At 39.8% G+C, this 21,873-nt stretch overlaps 1 protein-coding gene across 11 annotated transcripts in view; it reads right to left on the bottom strand.

Annotated features, from left to right (window-relative positions):
* Positions 1-21,873, bottom strand: part of RANBP17 (RAN binding protein 17) — a 359,547-nt gene that overhangs the window by 20,697 nt on the left and 316,977 nt on the right. For 10 of the 11 annotated variants that reach the window (XM_042233660.1, XM_060400223.1, XM_042233661.1 and 7 more), the window contains one exon: positions 12,021-12,187. In XM_042233660.1, the coding sequence (XP_042089594.1) occupies positions 12,021-12,187 (167 nt within the window). Of the gene's footprint in view, positions 1-603; positions 12,188-21,873 lie in introns of those variants that run through there. The other variant, XM_042233666.2, reaches the window with a different exon arrangement.

Here is a 21,873-nt window from a genome sequence, read left to right as displayed (position 1 = left end):
CCTATGTGGTAGCAGTGAAGCTCCAACACTCTTAATTACGTGCAGGGAAGAATGAATCTATTCAAGTATGAAGCACACTGTACCATTTCCAGCAACAGCATGAGATGGTTTTGACAGTTATTTCTTGGATACAAATTACACAAGTATAAAAACAATCCCCATAATGATTAAATGCGGTTATGTACATAGGAGAATACCAGTGCAAATGGTAACATATTTAAATGGTTTTCCTTCATTAAAAAAATTATATATGATATTAAACCATCAATCACTGCTGAAGCACTGGAGTTTAGACGCACTGTCACTGGTTGGAATAAATGACCTGGAGACAGAATTCTGGCTCACTCAATATGGTGTCTTTGCTGTTGCTTAGTCACCCAACTCTCTGCTGGTTTGGGCTACATCTGGTGGATTCTATCCTTTTCAATTAATAAGGCAAGTTACGCTATCAATGGATTACATCTCTGAACTGTGCTTAGAGGTAGAAAAACACATGTCCTAGAAAAAAAAAAACAAACCATACAAACCCACAAATGCTCTCTGTTCTGTCAGCCATTTAGAACAATACTTGAAGTACCTTTTTTTTTTAACCCATGTTTAAAATTTTCCTATGTAATTTCAGCAGCTATTATATAGTATACAACGGCATACTCTTAACATTACTATTTATTTTGTTAAGTAGTAGTCTACAACCATGTTAGATTTGATGTCTAAAGTCACTGTCTGTAGACTGCACTTCTAAAAATATTTTTTTGGGTTTGCTGTGCAGACATTCACTGACCATCACGAGGCTTCAGGCTCTGCCAGGTGCAAGGCCAAGTATCAGGATGGAGGTGATTTGGGGAAAAAAGGTACTGTGTAAAGGCAACAGGATTACAATACTAATTTGATGATTTATCAGAACAGGTTTCTATTTTAAAATACCATTTTTTGTTACAGGTGAAATAGTCATTCAACAAATATTTCTATAACAAAGATGGAACAAAAAAGGCAAAGATATGGCATATAACAAAGGATTTGGACCAGAATTATCCTTTTAAAGATGAACAGAGAAATGAGTTCATAGTATCAAAGATAAAAGCCATTTTAATTAAAAATTAGTGTTCTGTTTTTAAAATCATGAACTTCAACTTTCTAAACTGATCTTTAGGAATAGTGATCACAAATTCATCATTCTTAAAGAGTTTTAGTGCCTTTTGGACTTTTGCTACCTGGCTATTAACTATATACTTCTGTGCAGCCCTGTTCCTCTTTCAGTTCAGTTCAGTTGCTCAGTTATGTCCAGCTCTTTGCAAGCCCATGGACTATAGCACAGCAGGCTTCCCTGACCATCACCAACCCCCAGAGCTTGCTCAAACTCACATCCATCGAGTCGGTGATGCCATCCAACCATCTGATCCTCTGTCGTCCCCTTCTCCTCCTGCCTTCACTCTTTCCCAACATCAGGGTCTTTTCCAAGGAGTCAGTTCTTCATATCAGGCAGTTAAAGTATTGGAGTTTCAGTTTCAGCATTAGTCCTTCCAATGAATATTCAGAACTGATTTCTTTTAGGATGGACTGGCTGGATTTCCCTGCAGTCCAAGGGACTCTCAAGAGTCTTCTCCAACACCACACAGTTCAAAAGCATCAATTCTTCGGCACTCATCTTTATTTATGGTTCAACTCTCACATCCATACACGACTACTGGAAAAATCATAGCTTTGTCTAGATGGACCTTTGTTGGCAAAGTAATATCTCTGTTTTTTAATATACTGTCTAGGTTGGTCATCATTTTTCTTCCAAGGAGCAAGCACCTTTTAATTTCATGGCTGCAGTCACCATCTGCAGTGATTTTGGAGCCCCCCAAAATAGTCTCTGACTGTTTCCATTGTTTCCCCATCTATTTGCCTTGAAGTGATGGGACCAGATGCCATCATCTGTTTTCTGAATGTTGAGTTTTAAGTCAGCTTTTAAACTCTCCTCTTTCACATTCATTGAGAGGCTCTTTAGTTCCTCTTTGCTTTCTGCCATAAGGGCAGCATCAGCCACATATCTGAGGTTACTGATAATTTCCCCTGGCAATCTGGATTTCAGCTTGTGTGTCATCCATCCCAGCGTTTCTCATGATGTACTCTGCACAGAAGTTAAATAAACAGGGTGTCAATATACAGCCTTGACGTACTCCTTCCCCAATTTGAACCAGTCTGTTGTTCCATGTCCAGTTCTAACTGTTGCTTCCTGACCTGCATACAGGTTTCTCAAGAGGCAGGTCAGGTGGTCTGGTATTCTCGTCTCTGTAAGAATTTTCCACAGTTTGTTTTGATCCACACAGTCAAAGGATTTAGTATAGTCAATTAAGAAGAAGTAGATGTTTTTCTGGAACTCTCTTGCTTTTTCTGTGATCCAATGGATGTTGGCAATTTGATCTCTAGTTCTTCTGCCTTTTCTAAATCCAGCTTGAACATCTGGAAGTTCATGGTTCATGTACTGTTGAAGCCTGGCTCGGAGAATTTTAAGCATTACTTTGCTAGCGTGTGAGATGAGCGCAATTGTGCGATAGTTTGAGCATTGCTTGGCATTGCCTTTCTTTGGGATTGAAATGAAAACTGACCTTTTCCAGTCTTGTGGCCACTGCTGAGATTTCCAAATTTGCTGGCATGTTGAATGCAGCACTTTCACAGCATCATCTTTTAGGATTTGAAATAGCTCAACCAGAATTCCATCACCTCCACTAGCTTTGTTTGTAGTGATGCTTCCTAAGGCCCACTTGACTTCACATTCCTGGATGTCTGGCTCTAGGTAAGTGATCATACCATTGTGGTTATCTGGGTCGTGAAGATATTTCTGTACAGTTTTTCTGTGTATTCTTGCCGCCTCCTCTTAATGTTCTGCTTCTGTTAGGCCCATGCCTTTTCTCTTCTCTACTGAGCCCATCTTTGCATGAACTGTTGCCTTGGTATCTCTCATTTTCTTGAAGAGATCTCTGGTCTTTCCCATTTTATTGTTTTCCTCTATTTCTTTGATCACTGAGGAAGGCTTTCTTATCTCTCCTTGCTATTCTTTGGAACTCTGCATTCAGATGGATATATCTTTCCTTTTCTCCTTTGCCTTTCACTTCTGTTCTTTTCTTAGCTATTTGTAAGGCCTCCTCAGACAACCATTTTGCCTTTTTGCATTTCTTTTTCTTGGTGATGTCTTGATCACCACCTCCTGTACAATGTCATGAACCTCCATCCATAGTTCTTCAGGCACTCTCTCAGATCTAATCTCTTGAATCTATCTGTCACTTCCACTGTATAATCATAAGGGATTTGATTCAGGTAATACCTGAATGGTCTAGTGTAGTTTTCCCTACTTTCTTCAATTTAAGTCTGAATTTTGCAATAAGGAGTTCATGATCTGAGCTACAGTCAGCTCCCAGTCTGTTCCTCTTAGATACTTTGATTTGATCCTGAGTAATTAGATCACTCACACACACACACACACACACACACACACACACACACACACACACACTTGACCAAAGTTAACTTTATTTTTGCCTCGAACAATCTTGCTATTTTGAAAATTAAAAAAATATATATATATTTGGGGGATGTTAGATGAGTTTAATTGCCCCTTATTGAATGCTTTCTACATGCAAAGATACAACTCAAATGTGATAAAATGTCCTCTTTAAGTTTCAGTAAAGACCTAAGTATAGAGTCATATATAAAAGCAAAATAATGGCGTCTTTTTGAAACAACAAATTTTAAAAGTATGCTTTAAGAATTATTAAAACATCAGAGAGAAACAAAAATGTCACTGTTGCAAGGCTACATAAGAGGGCTGGGAGAAATGTAAGGGGTCATGCATTAAGAAATCTTAGTTCTGAAATTCTCAGATTACAGAATACAGAAGTGAAAAAGTAGAAACCAAACATATAGTGTTGGCCTGCGGAGTAATATTATTTTTCAATCAGTGACCAACATTTTTAAAACTAGACTTCTGGCTTTTCGTTGGGCGGGAGTCTCAATACATCTGGCAACACTGGGTCTTACCACCTGACAGGGCAACAGTTAGCTAGAAGCTGTTTGGAGACTGCCCCCTTTAAACAGGGATGTGCACCCAACATAGCCTTCATTGCTGTCTACCTCCATCAAGTTTCCTACTTGGCTCTATAGACACCTTAGTCTACGGTACCTTATCCTAACACAATGAAAAGTAGGAGAGGGATGCTCAAAAGGGTCAGTTTCAGACGTGCCAGTGTGAGACTTTCAGCAGACCTATCGGTACTCAGCAGAGCCTCCTTTAGAGAACAGAGGCTTCTTACAATCAGAAAGAGGTGAAAAATGACATTTAATACTGATAAAGCTTCTGCACAACAAAGGAAACTATAAGCAAGGTGAAAAGACAGCCTTCTCAATGGGAGAAAACAATAGCAAATGAAGCAACTGACAAACAACTAATCTCAAAAATATATAGGCAACTTATGCAGCTCAAGTCCAGAAAAATAAATGACCCAATCAAAAAATGGGCCAAAGAATTAAATAGACATTTCTCCAAAGAAGACATACGGATGGCTAACAAACACATGAAAAGATGCTCAACATCACTCATTATCAGAGAAATGCAAATCAAGACCACAATGAGGTACCATTTCACACCAGTCAGAATGGCAGCGATCCAAAAGTCTACAAGCAATAAATGCTGGAGAGGATGTGCAGAAAAGGGAACCCTCTTACACTGTTGGTGGGAATGCAAACTAGTACAGCCACTATGGAGAACAGTGTGGAGATTCCTTAAAAATTGCAAATAGAGCTGCCTTATGACCCAGCAATCCCACTGCTGGGCATACACACCAAGGAAATCAGAATTGAAAGAGACACCTGTACTCCAATGTTCATCGCAGCACTGTTTATAATAGCCAGGACATGGAAACAACCTAGATGTCCATCAGCAGACAAATGGATAAGAAAGCTGTGGTACATATACACAATGGAGTATTACTCAGCCATTAAAAAGAATACATTTGAATCAGTTCTAATGAGGTGGATGAAACTGGAGCCGATTATACAGAGTGAAGTAAGCCAGAAAGAAAAACACCAATACAGTATACTAACACATATATATGGAATTTAGAAAGATGGTAATGATGACCCTGTATACGAGACAGCAAAAGAGACACAGATGTATAGAACAGACTTTTAGACTCTGTGGGAGAGGGAGAGGGTGGGATGATTTGGGAGAATGGCATTGAAACATGTATACTATCAGGTAAGAAATGAATCACTAGTCTATGTTCGATACAGGATACAGGATGCTTGGGGCTGGTGCACTGGGATGACCCAGAGAGATGATATGGGGAGGGAGGTGGGAGGGGGGTTCAGGACTGGGAACTCATGTACACCCGTGGCTGATTCATGTCAATGTATGGCAAAACCAATACAGTATTGTAAAGCAAAAACAAAACAAAACAAAACAAAAACAACCAGAACTGATGAATCAGTGGTGAGAGTCAGGATAAAGCCCAGAGATGTGCAGGCGATGGGGGTGGATGCGAAGCACTTGTTGCTTCCCAGCTTCATCTCACAGCGGCCATGCTGACTCTACCCTAGAGAAAGCAGGGTGGAGTAAACCTCAAGAGCTGCCCCAGAGGCATTAAAGGAAGTAGCAACGGAACATCACGAGACAGTTATGCTGTTAGACTCTGGCCTTCTCAGGATACACATCCTACTAACTTGTATGCCTCTGCGTCTGGCTGCAGAATTAGTGACTGGGTATGGGCACAGAGTGAAAGATGAAGCTCTGCCAGCCCTGCCTCAATGCAGGTGAAGCGACAGGACTTCTCTACACCGGCTGGCAAAGCAACTTCCCTCTGTCTTGCCCACTGTCTCTTTGAGTCACTGCCCATCTGTTTCATTTCAGCTGCAGCGCAAAGTTGGGGTATAACATGACTGCTCTGAATCACTCTACCTTAAGGAAGGTCCCTGGGACTTACTGGAAGCTTAACTTGCCTCATTGTAAATGCTTAAAACACACATATTACTTCAAGTTAGCAGTCACCAACAAACTATAGCTTTGTGGTTAAGTTATATGTGAACTGTGAATGAAACACAGCAAGGTAAAATTTTAGTTTTTCCATTTGACTACATGATCTTATTGACTGCTAGTAACTTAGGAAACTACTTAATCTTTTTATGCCTTCAGTTCAGTTCAGTCGCTCAGTCGTGTCCAACTCTTTGCGACCCCATGAATCGCAGCACGCCAGGCCTCCCTGTCCATCACCAACTCCTGGAGTTCACTCAGACTTGCATCCATCGAGTCCGTGATGCCATCCAGCCATCTCATCCTCTGTTGTCCCCTTCTCCTCCTGCCCCCAATCCCTCCCAGCATCAGAGTCTTTTCCAATGAGTCAACTCTTCGCATGAGGTGGCCAAAGTACTGGAGTTTCAGCTTCAGCATCATTCCCACCAAAGAAATCCCAGGGCTGATCTCCTTCAGAATGGACTGGTTGGATCTCCTTGCAGTCCAAGGGACTCTCAAGAGTCTTCTCCAACACCACAGTGCAAAACCATCAATTCTTAGGCCCTCAACTTTCTTCACAGTCCAACTCTCACATCCATACAAGACCACTGGAAAAACCATAGCCTTGACTAGACGGACCTTTGTTGGCAAAGTAAGGTCTCTGCTTTTCAATATGCTATCTAGGTTGGTCATAACTTTCCTTCCAAGGAGTAAGTGTCTTAATTTCATGGCTGCAGTCATCATCTGCAGTGATTTTGGAGCCCCCAAAAATAAAGTCTGACACTGTTTCCACTGTTTGCCCATCTATTTCCCATGAAGTGATGGGACCAGATGCCATGATCTTCGTTTTCTGAATGTTGAGCTTTAAGCCAACATTTTCACTCTCCACTTTCACTTTCATCAAGAGGCTTTTTAGCTCCTCTTCACTTTCTGCCATAAGGGTGGTTTCAACTGCGTATCTGAGGTTATTGATATTTCTCCTGGCAATCTGGATTCCAGCTTGTGCTTCTTCCAGCCCAGCGTTTCTCATGATGTATCCTGCATAGAAGTTAAATAAGCAGGGTGACAATATACAGCCTTGATGTACTCCTTTTCCTATTGGGACCAGTCTGTTGTTCCATGTCCAGCTCTAACTGTTGCTTTTATGCCTTAGTTATCTATAAAATGGTGCTCATAATATGACAGCTTCACAGATACTGTGGTGATGAAATCAGACTAACTGCTTATATGTAAAAAGCTTAAGCTTATCTGCAATATTTGCCAGTATTATTATTTTCCTTGAAATAGATACAAAGTACATACATATATTGCTGTGAAGAAGACCATGATTGCAACAGCATGTGCAAAAAACAATTTTATTATTCTGATTTTTTTAACTTGTCAAGCCTAATGACCTATCCCTGGCTTTTCTTTAAATCCATGTTATCCTCTGATCCAGTTGTAAATATTCTTTCTGCATGTTTTTTTGACATCAATCCGCCACTATATTTTTGACAATAGCTGCAAATTAACCAGACTGAGCTAGTGGGCCATGAACATACTTTCTAATTAGGATTCACTACAAATGTCTATAATAACATTAGAAAATTTGGTTAATTTTTTAAGAGCATAAGAGACATGAATATATTTCATCTGCTAAAGTACTTCCCACTGTGAGAGTCTTGCTGAGGTTCTATAGGCCAAAATCTCAACATCAGTTAAATATGTGACTGCACTTTCTCCTACTCAGTATTATGGAATGGAATCTTAAGTATGAAAGATGTCTTGTATAGTATGTCAAAATGTTGAGCAATATTGTTTCAATCTAAACACAGAAATGAAAAAAGAGCAGATGATTTCCCTTTTGCTATAATTCACTTTGGGATGTATGTCACGAAGAGCACTATACAAAAGCAATTTTCATTGATTGACTGACTGATTGAGGAAAAGGGTGACTGTTCTCTTCAGCTTACGTCCCTACTGAAGTATCTGAAGCATGATTCTTATAACTCCTGACAGCTCTTCACAATTTGTAGTTAAATGCTAGGTTAGCACAAAAGGGGAGGAAGGGTGAGGAAGAAAAGATTATAATTAGAACTTTTTCTGGTTTTTAGTACAGCTCACTTGAGTCAGATAGTTAAACAGAAGAGGTTAAGATAAATTCAAACCTAAATGTTCTAATTACTCCATTCAGCATATTTAAATTTTAGAGAACACAATTGCTAAAAATATACTGTTAATAAGTTAATGGTATAATCGAATCAGTAATACTGACCATTATATAATTCTTGTTCTATTTCTATGTAAGTTGCTACTCTTTCTAGAATATTTAGTTTTAATAGAAGTTCTGATTTAGAGAAGCATTCAACATCAGCGTCCTATTCTTATAATCTGAAAGAGAATGAGTCACATCTTTGAAATGCCTCTCTAATTTGTACAAAACATGCTCTTTCATTTACCTAATTTGGATAGATCTTTCTTTCACTTTGTGATATAACTAAATGAACACTGACCTCTGAGTTATATACGCAAATACTTAACATGACCAGGGATAAAACTGAAAACACTTCACACAGAAATCTTACATTCCAAATTATTGTAATAGATCCATGTGTAATCCCTGTTACTACTGACCTTTCTTCAAATTTCAGTTTATCTTTCTAATGACATAAAAGTATGGGGGAACTTTTTTTGCTAACATACATAAACTAGGTTTTTCTCAGTTGTTAAGTTAAAACAATGCTGGTTAGACAATAATTCTTACTTGAAATAGATTCACTTAATTATAATAGATCTTTATTCTAATAATGGACTAAATTTAATGCTTGAAAATTTAGATTTGCTTGCAAAATATGGAAGACGGCTTATTTGGAGAATGTTTTTTGAAAACACTGATGATCTAAAGCCATGTAGAAGGTTATAATAAACACATTTTCAGGTGAGAGGCACTTAAAATGTCTTTCCCAAGCAGCTGCATACAAATGGAAAGGCCTATAAGAATGTCAGAAAATCCTTTATGTAGGTTCATGCTTCACTTGCTGTGGACGCTTGAGGAGATAACTTTTGTAATTTAGAATTGACATTGTTCAAGCAATTACGCTTCTAGCAATATAGGTCCAGGTTGAGGGGGAGGGGAAACAGTTCAAACTAGTAAATAATTGCAGTATCATTGCATCAGTTTAGTTTAAAGAGCTGACAAACTCTCTCTAAACTCTAAGCACAATTAGTCATTAGGGTCTAGTTTTTCAGCACTGTTAAGCAATTTGTAACCCATTCCTTTTAATAGGGTTAGGCATTACTTAACCGACACAGATGCCTTGAAAACCGAAACCTTGAGTTATGAAGCAGCAACCTTGTTCATTACCTTCTCTGATAGGCAAAGCATCTACAAAAACAGCATTTAATGGGCAACCAATGAATAATCAATGGCTCACTTTTCATCTGAGTGTGAAAACGAGAATAATCTAATATAAATTCCCTCTGGTAAGAGGCTGAATCTTGGATTCTGCTGCTCTTCAGGGTTGATTTATAAGGTCTTGGAAAGCTGATGTAAACAGATGATCAATGGGACCCATCCTTGCTCATAATAACCCCCAACTGGCCCACTCCCTCTTTTCCAAGTCTATCCCTTCAGGCTATTAGCTCTGTCCAGCTAATTCTTCCCACTACTTCTGCCTGCTGCTCTTACTCTGGCCATCCGTTCAGTCCAGCCGACTCAGAAGTAATTTTATACGCAGCAGAGAGCGGGTGGAATTGATTTTTCACTCAGTGCTCAGTTCCCATCTGAATAATTATCAATTTTACTGCCTCATAAAGGGAAGAGTCAAAATTTCAAATCAATTCAAAAGAGCTTTTGAGACGACAGAAACTGTGCATAAGAATAGAGGTCAAAGTTGTCAGTGACCTAAGGAGATGATGTCAGATACTACTATACCCAATAGTTGACATCAGAGGCACTCAAGATGATAGAACCTAGTGCTAATGCAAATCATATTTATGCTGACTCCCAGAAACCAGTCATTAATATTTAACATGCTATCTGAGAGCCTACATTCCAAATAAATAGAATGCATTCCACTGTTAATAAAGATGTATCACTACTTAGTCAAATGCTATAAAGTAAAGGATTACCAAGTATTATTAACACATAGAAATTACTTAAACCAACAAACACAGGATAATTCAGAGTAAAGACAAACATGATTGTCCTTTGCACAACAACATTACTTGTTCTGCACAGTCTGATGGCATTTGTCCAGGACCATGGCCTATTGATTTTTGCTAAAATCTTCTACTCACTTAAAATTTCCTGCCAAAGTTTCTGGGCCAATATTACGATCATGGTTGAATACTGGCAGGTGGTAGACTTGTCACTTGCCATGGTGGAGTTGGGGGTGGGCTTGATTTCTGGCCAATCCATGGGTATTTATTTTCTCCCTGGCTGGCTACATGCTTTAATCTGTGGTTCTCAGCCTTCTCATAAAACACCTGAGTGCTATGACACACTCCCAGAAGCAATGGCTACTGCAGACGGATGGATGAGGAGAGGTGTATCTAAATCTTGATAGAATGTATATTTTGAAGAAGCATTCTGGCTGAATCTGAGATCTTATCCCTACCAATTAGTGCCCTGAGAATAAATGGTGTAAGGAAGTTGTAAGGATTTCGGTTTTTGAGCCAAACAGACCTTGGCTCACATGCCACTTCCCAGTTGGTCTCTCTGTGCTTCAGTTTATTCAGCTGTAAAATGGGGATGATTATGCCCACATCCCATGGTTGCTGTGGAGGTCTAAAGGAGGAGCCGGCCCTGAAAGCACTCTCCTATTGCCGTCACTAAGCTAATCCAATTAGTGCATAATTAGGTACTGGTCTCCTTCCCACCCGGCAGGAAAAACTTGAGAAATTAATGTCTTTTGGATCTTAACAGCTCTTGCACCTTGTACATAGGAGGTCCTCAATAAATGAGTTACCTTCCTCCTGTTTAATCACCAACATGTTTTGTAACAATTTCAGGATCATACCAAATAGTTGCAGCCCTTTGCTTATTTACATAAAATCTTCATCCACACCTTCTTGCCAGGAAATTAACTGGTTAACTGAAACATCACCACAAATGAAGGTTACATAATTTCATTTAAGTATTAGGAAAAAATGACAGCTAGGAAGAAAACGTCTTCTTTGTCTTTCTTATTCATTTTCATCATTTATTTACTCAGACTGACATTTTCTGCTGATTGCAGGCGACTTATTTGCTGGCTAATGACCATGTTAAAGTATTTACATTTGCAAACCACAGACTATTATGGAGATAGTTTGGCAAAATAAGACAACTGGAAGCAGTATAAAGATATCATTTCCCAAATTTAGTAGAATGGGAATATATCAAAGTGATGCTATCTCCATAGCAAAATGATATTACTCTCTTCGAAATGTTTCTGGCATATATATTATGTTTATCTTTATGAATGCTGTTACTGTGATTTGTAGAAGTGACTTTTTAAAGAACATTAAACTTAGACCTAATTCATATCAGCTAGTCAGAAAACATTTGGAAATTAACAAATCATGGCTTTATCACTTATTATTTAAATGGTTTTGGGGATATGACCCATCTGAACCTTGATTTCTCATCTAAAAATGGGGAAAATGACCCAGCAGGTCACCTGGCACAGACTAGGAGCCCAGCAAATGGTAGTTTCTCAGCACACCAGAGTATTCACAAGGCAAACCTAAGATGATGTTATTAGAGGCTCCAGGGAACGAATCAGAGGTTGACTGCTTCTAGTTCCAGCTTTGACTTTTATTCAGTATTTCTCTTGTCTCTGAAAGTGCTATCCTCTTTCTGAATACTAGCTTCACTGCGTGAGATGCATGAATTAGAGATTTGCTGAGGGCGGGTAATCCTGAGGCCAACTATCCTACTTATAGGGAAAATACTCCTAGAGGAGAACCAGGAAAGAGTCTTGGCAAGACCAGTTGCTCTAAGGTATTCAGAGACCACATTGGCTTCGGGAAAACTCTTATCTCTTAAGGTAGGTGAACAACCACTATTTACCTGCTGCAGGACCTCTGGATTTTGCTGCATAAAATGCAATAGTCTCTGACCAGCCTGGGTGGCCTCTCGGCATCGAAGTGACTTCTTGCCCTCTTTTGCTATGTGCTTGAAGAGGTAGGTGACGATGTAGTCTAAGCTGGTACAGCAGCTGGAGGAGACGACTGTATCTGTGTGAACAGCAAATGAGAGTTCACTTGATGACTAAGGTGTTTGCTTCATCTCACTCTAATGCCTAAATTAAAAAAAACAAAAACAATTTCTGGTTTCAAAGCACTTTTAGTAAACTGTAAACTCTTTGAGGATTTTGCTTTGCTTATCTCTTTAAACCCAATGTCAACTACAGGACTTCACATAGAGACACATTAGTAAGTAAATGATTCCTGGATTGTATTGGACAGAATTTTCCATATGTGACCTTAATGACCTTCTGTTCAGTTTAAGTGTCTTTATTAAATATCTACATGGTGCAAAGTGCTCTGCTTCAGGGGAAACCGTGAACTTGGCACAAAGTACTTTGCTTCAGGGAAACCCTCGCCCTTGTGTCAAAGAGACCATGATTTAGACATAAGCCACTGGAGCACAGTGCTGTGTAGAAATTAGCATCACACTGCTGTGAAAATTTTGAGAGAGATATTGCATTTGGGTGAGGATCAAGGAGGGTTTGGTGGAGGTAGCACCTGAGATGGGCTGGGAAAAGTTATTTTCAGTTGAACAAAAGGAAGGACATTTTTCAGATGGAGGGATTAGCACAGTATACATAATATGGTGAGAAGGTATGGATTTTGAAGACAGAATTTCAACCTAGTTTCAAATTCCATCTTTTCCAGCTACTTGCTGTGTGTTATTGCGAAGGAGCCAATTAAACTTTCTCATCATTTGTAAAATATGTTGCAGAGCTGAATGAGGAGAAAAATAACTGGAAATTCTCACAGTAAAAATAACTGATATTTATCGAGAGTTTACTATGTTTAATTAACAACACGAGCACCTAGAGGGTATTATGCTAAGTGAAATAAGTCAGATAGAGAAAGCGAAATACCATGCGTTCACTTATATGTGAAACCAAAGGGAAAGAAACCCAGTGAACAAAAGTGACGAAAGAGAAACAGTCCCAGATAGAGAGAGCCAACAGGCGGCTGCCAGAGAGGGTGTGGGAGGAACGAGAGAAACAGGTGAGGGAGATCAACAGGCACAAACTTCCAGTAACAGAATGAGGCACGGGTATAAACTGTACAGTGTGGAGAACAAAGCCAATAATACCTTCGTAGATTGACAGATGGTAACTAGACTCCATAGTATTTTACCACCACGTAATGTTTAGAAGTATCGAATGACTATGTTGGGCACCAGACGCTAACATGGTGCTGTAGGGCAGTTATACTTTAAAAACAAAAACAAACTCACAGAAGAAGAAATCATATCAGTGGTTATCAGAGGTAGCTGGTTAGCAGGAGGGGGACCTGGATGAAGGTGGTCAAGTGGTATAAATAACACTGCTGTATATTATATATAAAACTTAGAGTATATCCTATGAATACCCATCACAAGGATGAGTATCCTTATATTTTTGACTATATGTGATGATAAATGTGATAAATGATAGAAGATAAATACCAGACTTATGGTGGTGATCATTTGGGGATGTATACAAGTCAGATCATTATGTTATACACCTTAAATGTGTACACTGTCAACTATAACTCAAAAAACCTGGAAGGAGAAACATATGGTAGTTCTTACTAATTTCCCTCATGGCATGTTTAGGGAGCAGGACTTACGGTTTGAGTAAAAGAATGTGTAGAAGAATCGTAAGAGAGTAGGCCGGCAAAATAGCTTGGGATCTTCCTTGAGGGCATCCAGCAGTGAGCCACACATTCACACACAATCCGAAAGGCAACAGAGGTGTTAGTGAAGGTTTATATTTCTTTGGCAAGTAAGTGTCACTATTTAACTTATATGCAGAGTACATCATGAGAAACATTGGGCTGGAGGAAGCACAAGCTGGAATCAAGATTGCCGGGAGAAATATCAAGAACCTCAGATATGCAGATGACACCACCCTAATGGCAGAAAGTGAAGAGGAACTCAAAAGCCTCTTGATGAAAGTGAAAGAGAAGAGTCAAAAAGTTGGCTTACAGCTCAACATTCAGAAACTAAGATCATGGCATCTGGTCCCATCACTTCATGGGAAATAGATGGGCAAACAGCGGAAACAGTGTCAGACTTTATTTTCGGGGGCTCCAAAATCACTGCAGATGGTGACTGTAGCCATGAAATTAAAAGATGCTTGTTTCTTGGAAGGAAAGTTATGACCAACCTAGACAGCATATTCAAAAGCAGAGACATTACTTTGCTAACAAAGGTCCGTCTAGTCAAGGCTATGGTTTTTCCAGTGGTCACGTATGGATATGAGAATTGGACTGTGAAGAAAGCAGAGTGCCGAAGAATTGATGCATTTGAACTGTGGTGTTGGAGAAGGCTCTTGAGAGTCCCTTGGACTGCAAGGAGGTCCAACCTAAAGGAGATCAGTCCTGGGTGTTCATTGGAACGACTGATGCTAAAGCTGAAACTCCAATACTTTGGCCACCTCATGCGAAGAGTTGACTCATTGGAAAAGACTTTGATGCTGGGAGGGATTGGGGGCAGAAGGAGAAGGGGACAACAGAGGATGAGATGGCTGGATGGCATCACCAACTCAATGGACGTGGGTTTGGGTGAACTCCAGGAGTTGATGATAGACAGGGAGGCCTGGCATGCTGTGATTCATGGGGTTGCAAAGAGTCGGACACGACTGAGCGACTGAACTGAACTGAAGTGTCACTAAATAACACCAAATAACATGTACACCAAATAACATTTCATATACCTCTAACAACCACCTCTGTTATATATATTTTTTTTTTTGGCAAGTGACGCTAAATAACACTAAATAACATGTACACTAAATAACGTTTCATATACCTCTAACAACCACTTCTGTATATAGTAGGTACTCTTATTTACATTTTTCTAATGAGAAAAATGAAGCTCAGAGATAGCTTATCCAAAGGTCATGGTTTTGATTTAGAGCAAGACACTGCCCAGATTTTTTTTGGCTAATAGTAATGTATGGACACAACTCTGGGGAGTTTATGATTAGTAATAAAAACAGCAAGACAAACAATTAAAAACATGATGGGCCTCAAAAAAACGGTAAGTATAGTAGATTCAGAATAGAAAGAGATTGGGACAGTAGGGCTGGAAGTAGCAGATTATAAACTCCTAAGGCATTAGTTACTTTCTTTTTTTAAATTTATTTTTATTTATTTATTTATTTATCTTTCAGTTACTTTCTTATTCATTTTACTCACCTCTAAAATTCTGAGACATGTGTGCTTGTCACAGATGAGAGGTGAAACATCAGTTGATTTAACTAAAAAATGGGTAGCAGTAGTACTTAGTCATGTCCGACTCTTTGCAGCTCCTCAGATCCTAGCCCACCAGGCTCCTCTGTCCATGGAATTCTCCAGGCAAGAATACTGGAGTGGGTTGCTATGCCCTTCTCCAAAGAATGGGTAGACAAAGCTACTCTGAGAAAGCATTTTTTTTTAGGTCTTGAGTTCTGTTCAGTAACAATACTAGAATCAATGGAACACTACAGTGTAAAAATTCTTTCACATACATTGTTTTAAGTGAAATGACAGTAAATAGAGGTAAGTTTGGGGGCAAGTTCTAAAATATAGACAGAAGTACACGTTTCAAATAGAGGACAGTGGTAGCTGATACAGAATCATGAGGGGTTGAATGAAAGTCTAAAAGATGGGCATGGACTATAGTTTTGGGAAGCTGTAGAGCTATAGGCTTTTAAGAAAGGAGCTTTTATTTCCTCCTATAGTTATGGCATTTGATTGATTGTTTTTCTCTCCCCACTAACTGGGTTACTTTGCAGAAAAGGAAGTTTGGTTTTATTAATATAACCCTGAGAAGTAGTACATAATGTAGTAGAAAATTTTTAGGCCTAAAAGTCAGGCACAGACTTGTTGAACCTGTTTGCTTTTCTCTTTTCCTTCATATTTCTGCCTTTGAAGTCCCAATCGTGAACGTAAATGGATTAAGTAACTTAACATCTACAAAAGGAAGCAAGCAGGAAATAGATATGCTTCCCCTCACCAGTGAAGAGCGATAGGCTATCAATCAGACAAAAATTATCAAGTCTTCACATAGATTCGGTGACCACATGCCACGCAGGTTGCATTAAAAGGTTCCAGTCTCCTGAGTCAGCTATGGAAAAGCCAGGTAAACACTTCAGACACGAAGGCTGGAGTATACATCCACGCAATAAAAGCAAGGAGAAGAGCGTCCATTATGGCTGATTTATTGTTGCGGGCTTTGAAAAGGATAAATGATTTCAGGGTAGATTGAAAAGTGTGGAATCATAAGGATCATGGACCATTTTATCAAAGAGAGAATGAATAGTGCTGAGGATTATGTATTATTATTGGTCTCCTTTATTTGCAGCTGAAGCTGCTGTGTGAGATTCAAATAATGAAACTTGTGAAATACAAGAATGGGCAGAAGTCATGAGTTTTCATATTCTGTCCTAGCTCTTGGTATTCATAATCCATGATTTAGGCAATTTAGGACAGAATTTTTAAGCCCAACAGGCACTTGGTCCTCTCCAGCAAGCTGCTGTCTAGTGCTGAAACCACCACAGGCCCCTTCTCTGTTGCAACCGGCCGCCACAGGGAGCACAGGCATCAGCAGCAGCCCTCCTGTTCACCAAGGCCTACCGCAGGAAGCTGCTTTGAAAGTTAACTAACTCTCCAGGAAAGAGTTGCTTAACTGAGAGTTGGAAGAATGATAATGGGGTTGAACTGAAGTTTGGCTTTGACTCAAAATTTCTCATCATAGCAGAGTGGGGTATGAAGTGAAGTGAAGTGAAGTCACTCAGTAGTCTCTGACTCTTTGCAACCCTGTGGACTGTAGCCCACCAGGCTCCTCCATCCATGGGATTTTCCAGGCAAGAGTACTGGAGTGGGTTGCCATTTCCTTCTCCAGGGGGTCTTCCCAACCCAGGGATTGAACCTGGGTCTCCCGCGTTGTAGGCAGATGCCTTACCATCTGAGCCACCAGGGAAAATATGGTGAGAGAGGCAGATTCAGAAACAAAAGGTCTGTTTCGGCGATGTAGCGGTTTAGAGTGGACTCTCTCTTCTAGACTGACTACCGAAGATTCAGTTTGACTATACGAAGATTCAATTTCACCTCTGTAAAATGTGCTTACTATCACCTACTTCGTTTTGAGAAATTAAAGATTAGAGAGAGAAAGTGTGTAAAGTTTGTAACATAGTACCCAACTCTAGTAGGTTTCTCCCTTTTCACTCCTCACTTATTTTCCTGGCTATTTCAACTCCTGAAACACCAAGCCTGTCATTCGGTTTAGCTAATCTGTATCTTTCTTCTCTTTTTAGCATGTTTTTGGTGAGACAGACTAAAGAACAAGGCCTCTAAGTTTCTAAACATTCCCGGAATGTTTTACTTCTTCATTACATATATAACATTAACTCCAATTCAAGAACATGCTCGTAACAACATGTAGTCTTTATTAATAATGAAAATTTTAATAATAATGAACTTGATTAGGGTAATTTCCGATGGTTTCTAGTTGGTTTTCGCTTGCCCCCACCTTTTCCTGTTTTGCCTTCTGTGCCATCTTTTTCTTTCTTGGAATGCAACTTCATCCCTGTCACGGCTCATCTTCAGAGGCTTTCCCTGATCACTTCTAAATAAGCCATAGAATCTTTCCCTATTCACTATTTTAATTCTTGTTTAGCACTTACAATGATTTGATATTTTATGTGTGTGTGTTTACTGTTCTCTCTCATCCCTAGAATATAAACTTCACGTTAGCAGAGACCTTGCCTATCTTATTCTTTTCAGTACCATCAAGATCTAGGATGGAGCCTGGCACATCGCAGGTGCACAGCTGATACTTATTAAATGAACGAGTTGAGAGCCGTTAGTAAGAGCGGATTTTTGTAAGCCCTGTCCTGGCCTCCGTATGTAAGAGCACGGAGGTAGGTGATAGTGGTGGCTTCCTCCACAGTCAGGCTCTCCCATCAGGAAGCTTCCATAAGCCTCCTATTCTTCTCCATCAGAGGGCAGACAGAATGAAAACCACAGTCACAGGAAACTAACCAAACTGATCACACAGTCCACAGCCCTGTCTAACTCAGTGAAACTATGAGCCATGCTGTGTGTAGGGCCACCCAAGACGGACGGGTCACGGTGGAGAGGTCTGACAGAAAGTGGTCCACTGGAGAAGGGAATGGCAAACCACTTCAGTATTCTTGCCTTGAGAACCTCATGAACAGTATGAAAAGGCAAAAAGACAAGACACTGAAAGATGAACCCAGGTTTATAGGTGCCCAAATATGCTACTGGAGAAGAACAGAGAAATAACTCCAGAAAGAATGAAGAGACGGAGCCAGAGAGAGAACAAGACCTAGCTGTGGATGTGACTGATGACGGAAGTAAAGTCTGATGCTGTAAAGAACAATATGGCATAGGAACCTGGAATGTTAGGTCCATGAATCAAGGAAGTGGTCAAACAGGAGACGGCAAGAGTGAACATCGACATTTTAGGAATCAGTGAACTAAAATGGACTGGAATGGGTGAATTTAACTCATGACCATTATATCTACTACGGTGGGCAAGAATCCCTTAGAAGAAATGGAGTAGCCCTCATAGTCAACAAAAGAGTCTGAAAAGAGTCAACGAAAGAGTACTTGGATGCAATCTCAAAAATGACAGAATGATCTCTGTTCATTCCCAAGGCAAAACATTCAATATCACATTAATCCAAGCCTATGCCCCAAGAATTGATGCCGAAGAAGTTGAAGATGAATGGTTCTATGAAGGCCAACACCAAAATAAGATGTCCTTTTCATCATTAGGGACTGGAATGCGAAAGTAGTAAGTCAAGAAATACCTGGAGTAACAGGAGAGTTTGGCCTTGGAGTACAAAATGAAGCAGGGCAAAAGCTAACAGAGTTTTGCCAAGAGAACACCCTGGTCATAGCAAACACCCTCTTTCAACAACACAAGAGACAACTCTACATAAGGACATCACCAGAAGGTCAATACCAAAATCAGACTGATTATATTCTTTGCAGCCAAAGATGGAGAAACTCTATATGGTCAGGAAAAACAAGACTGGGAGCTGATGGTGGCTCAGATCATGAACTCCTTATTGCAAAATTCAGACTTAAATTGAAGAAAGTAGGGAAAAACCACACTAGACCATTCAGGTATGACCTCAATCAAATCCCTTATGATTATACAGTAGAAGTGACAGATAGATTCAAGGGATTAGATCTGATAGAGTGACTAAAGAACTATGGATGGAGGTTTGTGACATTGTACAGGAGGTGGTGATCAAGACATTTCCAAGAAAAAGAAATGCAAAAAGGCAAAATAGTTGTCTGAGGAGGCCTTACAAACAGCTGAAAAAAGAAGAGATGTGAAAGGCAAAAGAGAAAAGGAAAGATATACCTATCTGAATGGAGAGTTCCAAACAATAGCAAGGGAAGATAAGAAAGCCTTCCTAAGTGATTAATGCAAAGAAATAGAGGAAAACAATAAAATGGCAAAGACTAGAGATTTCTTCATGAAAATGAGAGATACCAAGGGTTTCATGCAAAGATGGGCACAATGAAGGACCAAAACGGTATGGACCTAACAGAAGCAGAACATTAAGAGGAGGTGGCAAGAATACACAGAAGAGCTATAGAAAAAAGATCTTCATGATCCAGATAATCATGATGGTGTGATCACTCACCTAGAGCCAGACATCCAGGGATGTGAAGTCAAGTGGGCCTTAGGAAGCTCCACTACAAACAAAGCTAATGGAGAGGATGGAATTCCAGTTGAGCTTTTTCAAATTCTAATGATGTTGTTAAAGTGTTGCACTCAACATGCCAGCAAATTTGGAAAACTCAGCAGTGGCCACAGGACTGGAAAGGTCAGTTTTCATTCCAATCCCAAAGAAATGCAATGCTAAAGAATGTTCAAACTACCACTACCAATTACACTCAAGTTACACGACAGCAAAGTAATGCTGAAAATTCTCCAAGTGAGGCTTCAACAATACGTGAACTGTGAACTTCCAGATGTTCAAGCTGGATTTAGAAAAGGCAGAGGAACCAGAGATCAAATTGCCAACATCCCCTGGATCACAGAAAAAGCAAGAGAGTTCTAAAAAAACATCTACTTCTGCTTTATTGACTATACTAAATCCTTTGACTGTGTGGATCACAACAAACTGGAAAATTCAAGAGACAGGAATACCAGAGCACCTTACCTGCTTCCTGAGAAATCTGTATGCAGGTCAAGAAGCAACAGTTAGAACTGGACATGGAACAACAGATTGGTTCCAAATTGGAAAAGGAGTACGTCAAAGCTATATACTGACACCCTGCTTATTTAACTTATATGCAGAGCACATCATGTGAAATGCTGCGCTGGATGAAGCACAAGCTGGAATCAAGACTGCCGGGAGAAATATCAAGAACCTCAGATATGCAGATGACACCACCCTTATGGCAGAAAGCAAAGAGGAACTAAAGAGCCTTTAGATGAAAGTGAAAAAGGAGAGTGAAAACATTGGCTTAAAACTCAACATTCAAAAAACTAAGATCATGGCATCTGGTCCCATCACTTCAAGGCAAATAGATGGGGAAGCAATGGAAACAGTGAGACTTTTTTTTCTTCGGCTCCAAAATCACTGCAGATGGTGACTGCAGCCATGAAATTAAAAGGTGCTTGCTCCTTGGAAGAAAAGCTATGACCAACCTAGACAGCATATTAAAAAGCAGAGACATTACTTTGCCAATGAAGGTCCATCTAGTCAAAGCTATGGTTTCTCCAATAGTCATGTATGAATGTGAGAGTTGGATAATAAATAAAGCTGAGCGCTGAAGAATTGATGCTTCTGAACTATGGTGTTGGAGAAGACTCTTCAGGGTCCCTTGGGCAGCAGGGAGATCCAACCAGTCCATCCTAAAAGAAATCAGTTCTGAATATTCATTGGAAGGACTGATGCCGAAACAGAAATTCCAGTACTTTGGCCATCTGATACAAAGAACTGACTCATTGGAAAAGACCCTGATGTTGGGAAAGATTGAAGGCAGGAGGAGAAGGGGACGACAGAGGAGGAGATGGTTGGATGGCATCACCGACTCAATGGACATGAGTTTGAGTAAGCTCCGGAAGTTGGTGATAAACAGGGAAGCCTGGTGTGCTACAGTCTATGGGGTTGCAAAAAGTCAGACATGACTGAGCAACTGAACTGAACTGAACTGAACTGAACTGAATAGGGGTGGTGGATGGGCAATTTAAAACAGGAAAAATATCATCACTTTTGTCATTTATCTTTCTCTCTTCCCATATGATAGCTGGCCTGAAACTAAGAATGCTAGTGAATGATTAAGAAAAGAATTTAATATCATGTCAAGCACATTAGGCAAGTCACAATTCTATCACTGGTTCAACTATTTTGTGCCTCCCTCTCATTTTTCTCACTGAGGCTACAGTGGAACACCGAAGTTTGCTTACAACTCAAATAATACCTATAAATGCCTTTTTGAACATTTTTTACCATTGGAAAAGAAGAAACCCAAGTAATTACTTTCAGCAGTCTAATCCTCTTTCTTGAAGACAGAGGGCACAATTCACCTGCCAAACTGTGACCTATATCAGGTGGATCCAGCAGGGTAGTAAGGTGAAGAGGAATGGGTTTTAAAGACTCCTAGAGCAGGCAGTTATTAGTTGTATGACCTTAGGCAAGTTGTTTTACCTCTCTGAGCAGCAGCTT

This window comes from Ovis aries, chromosome 16 (genome assembly GCF_016772045.2).
Source record: "Ovis aries strain OAR_USU_Benz2616 breed Rambouillet chromosome 16, ARS-UI_Ramb_v3.0, whole genome shotgun sequence".
Lineage (NCBI taxonomy): Eukaryota > Metazoa > Chordata > Mammalia > Artiodactyla > Bovidae > Ovis > Ovis aries.
Note: the sequence above shows the minus strand (reverse complement) of the source record. Positions and strands in the feature narration are given on the sequence as shown.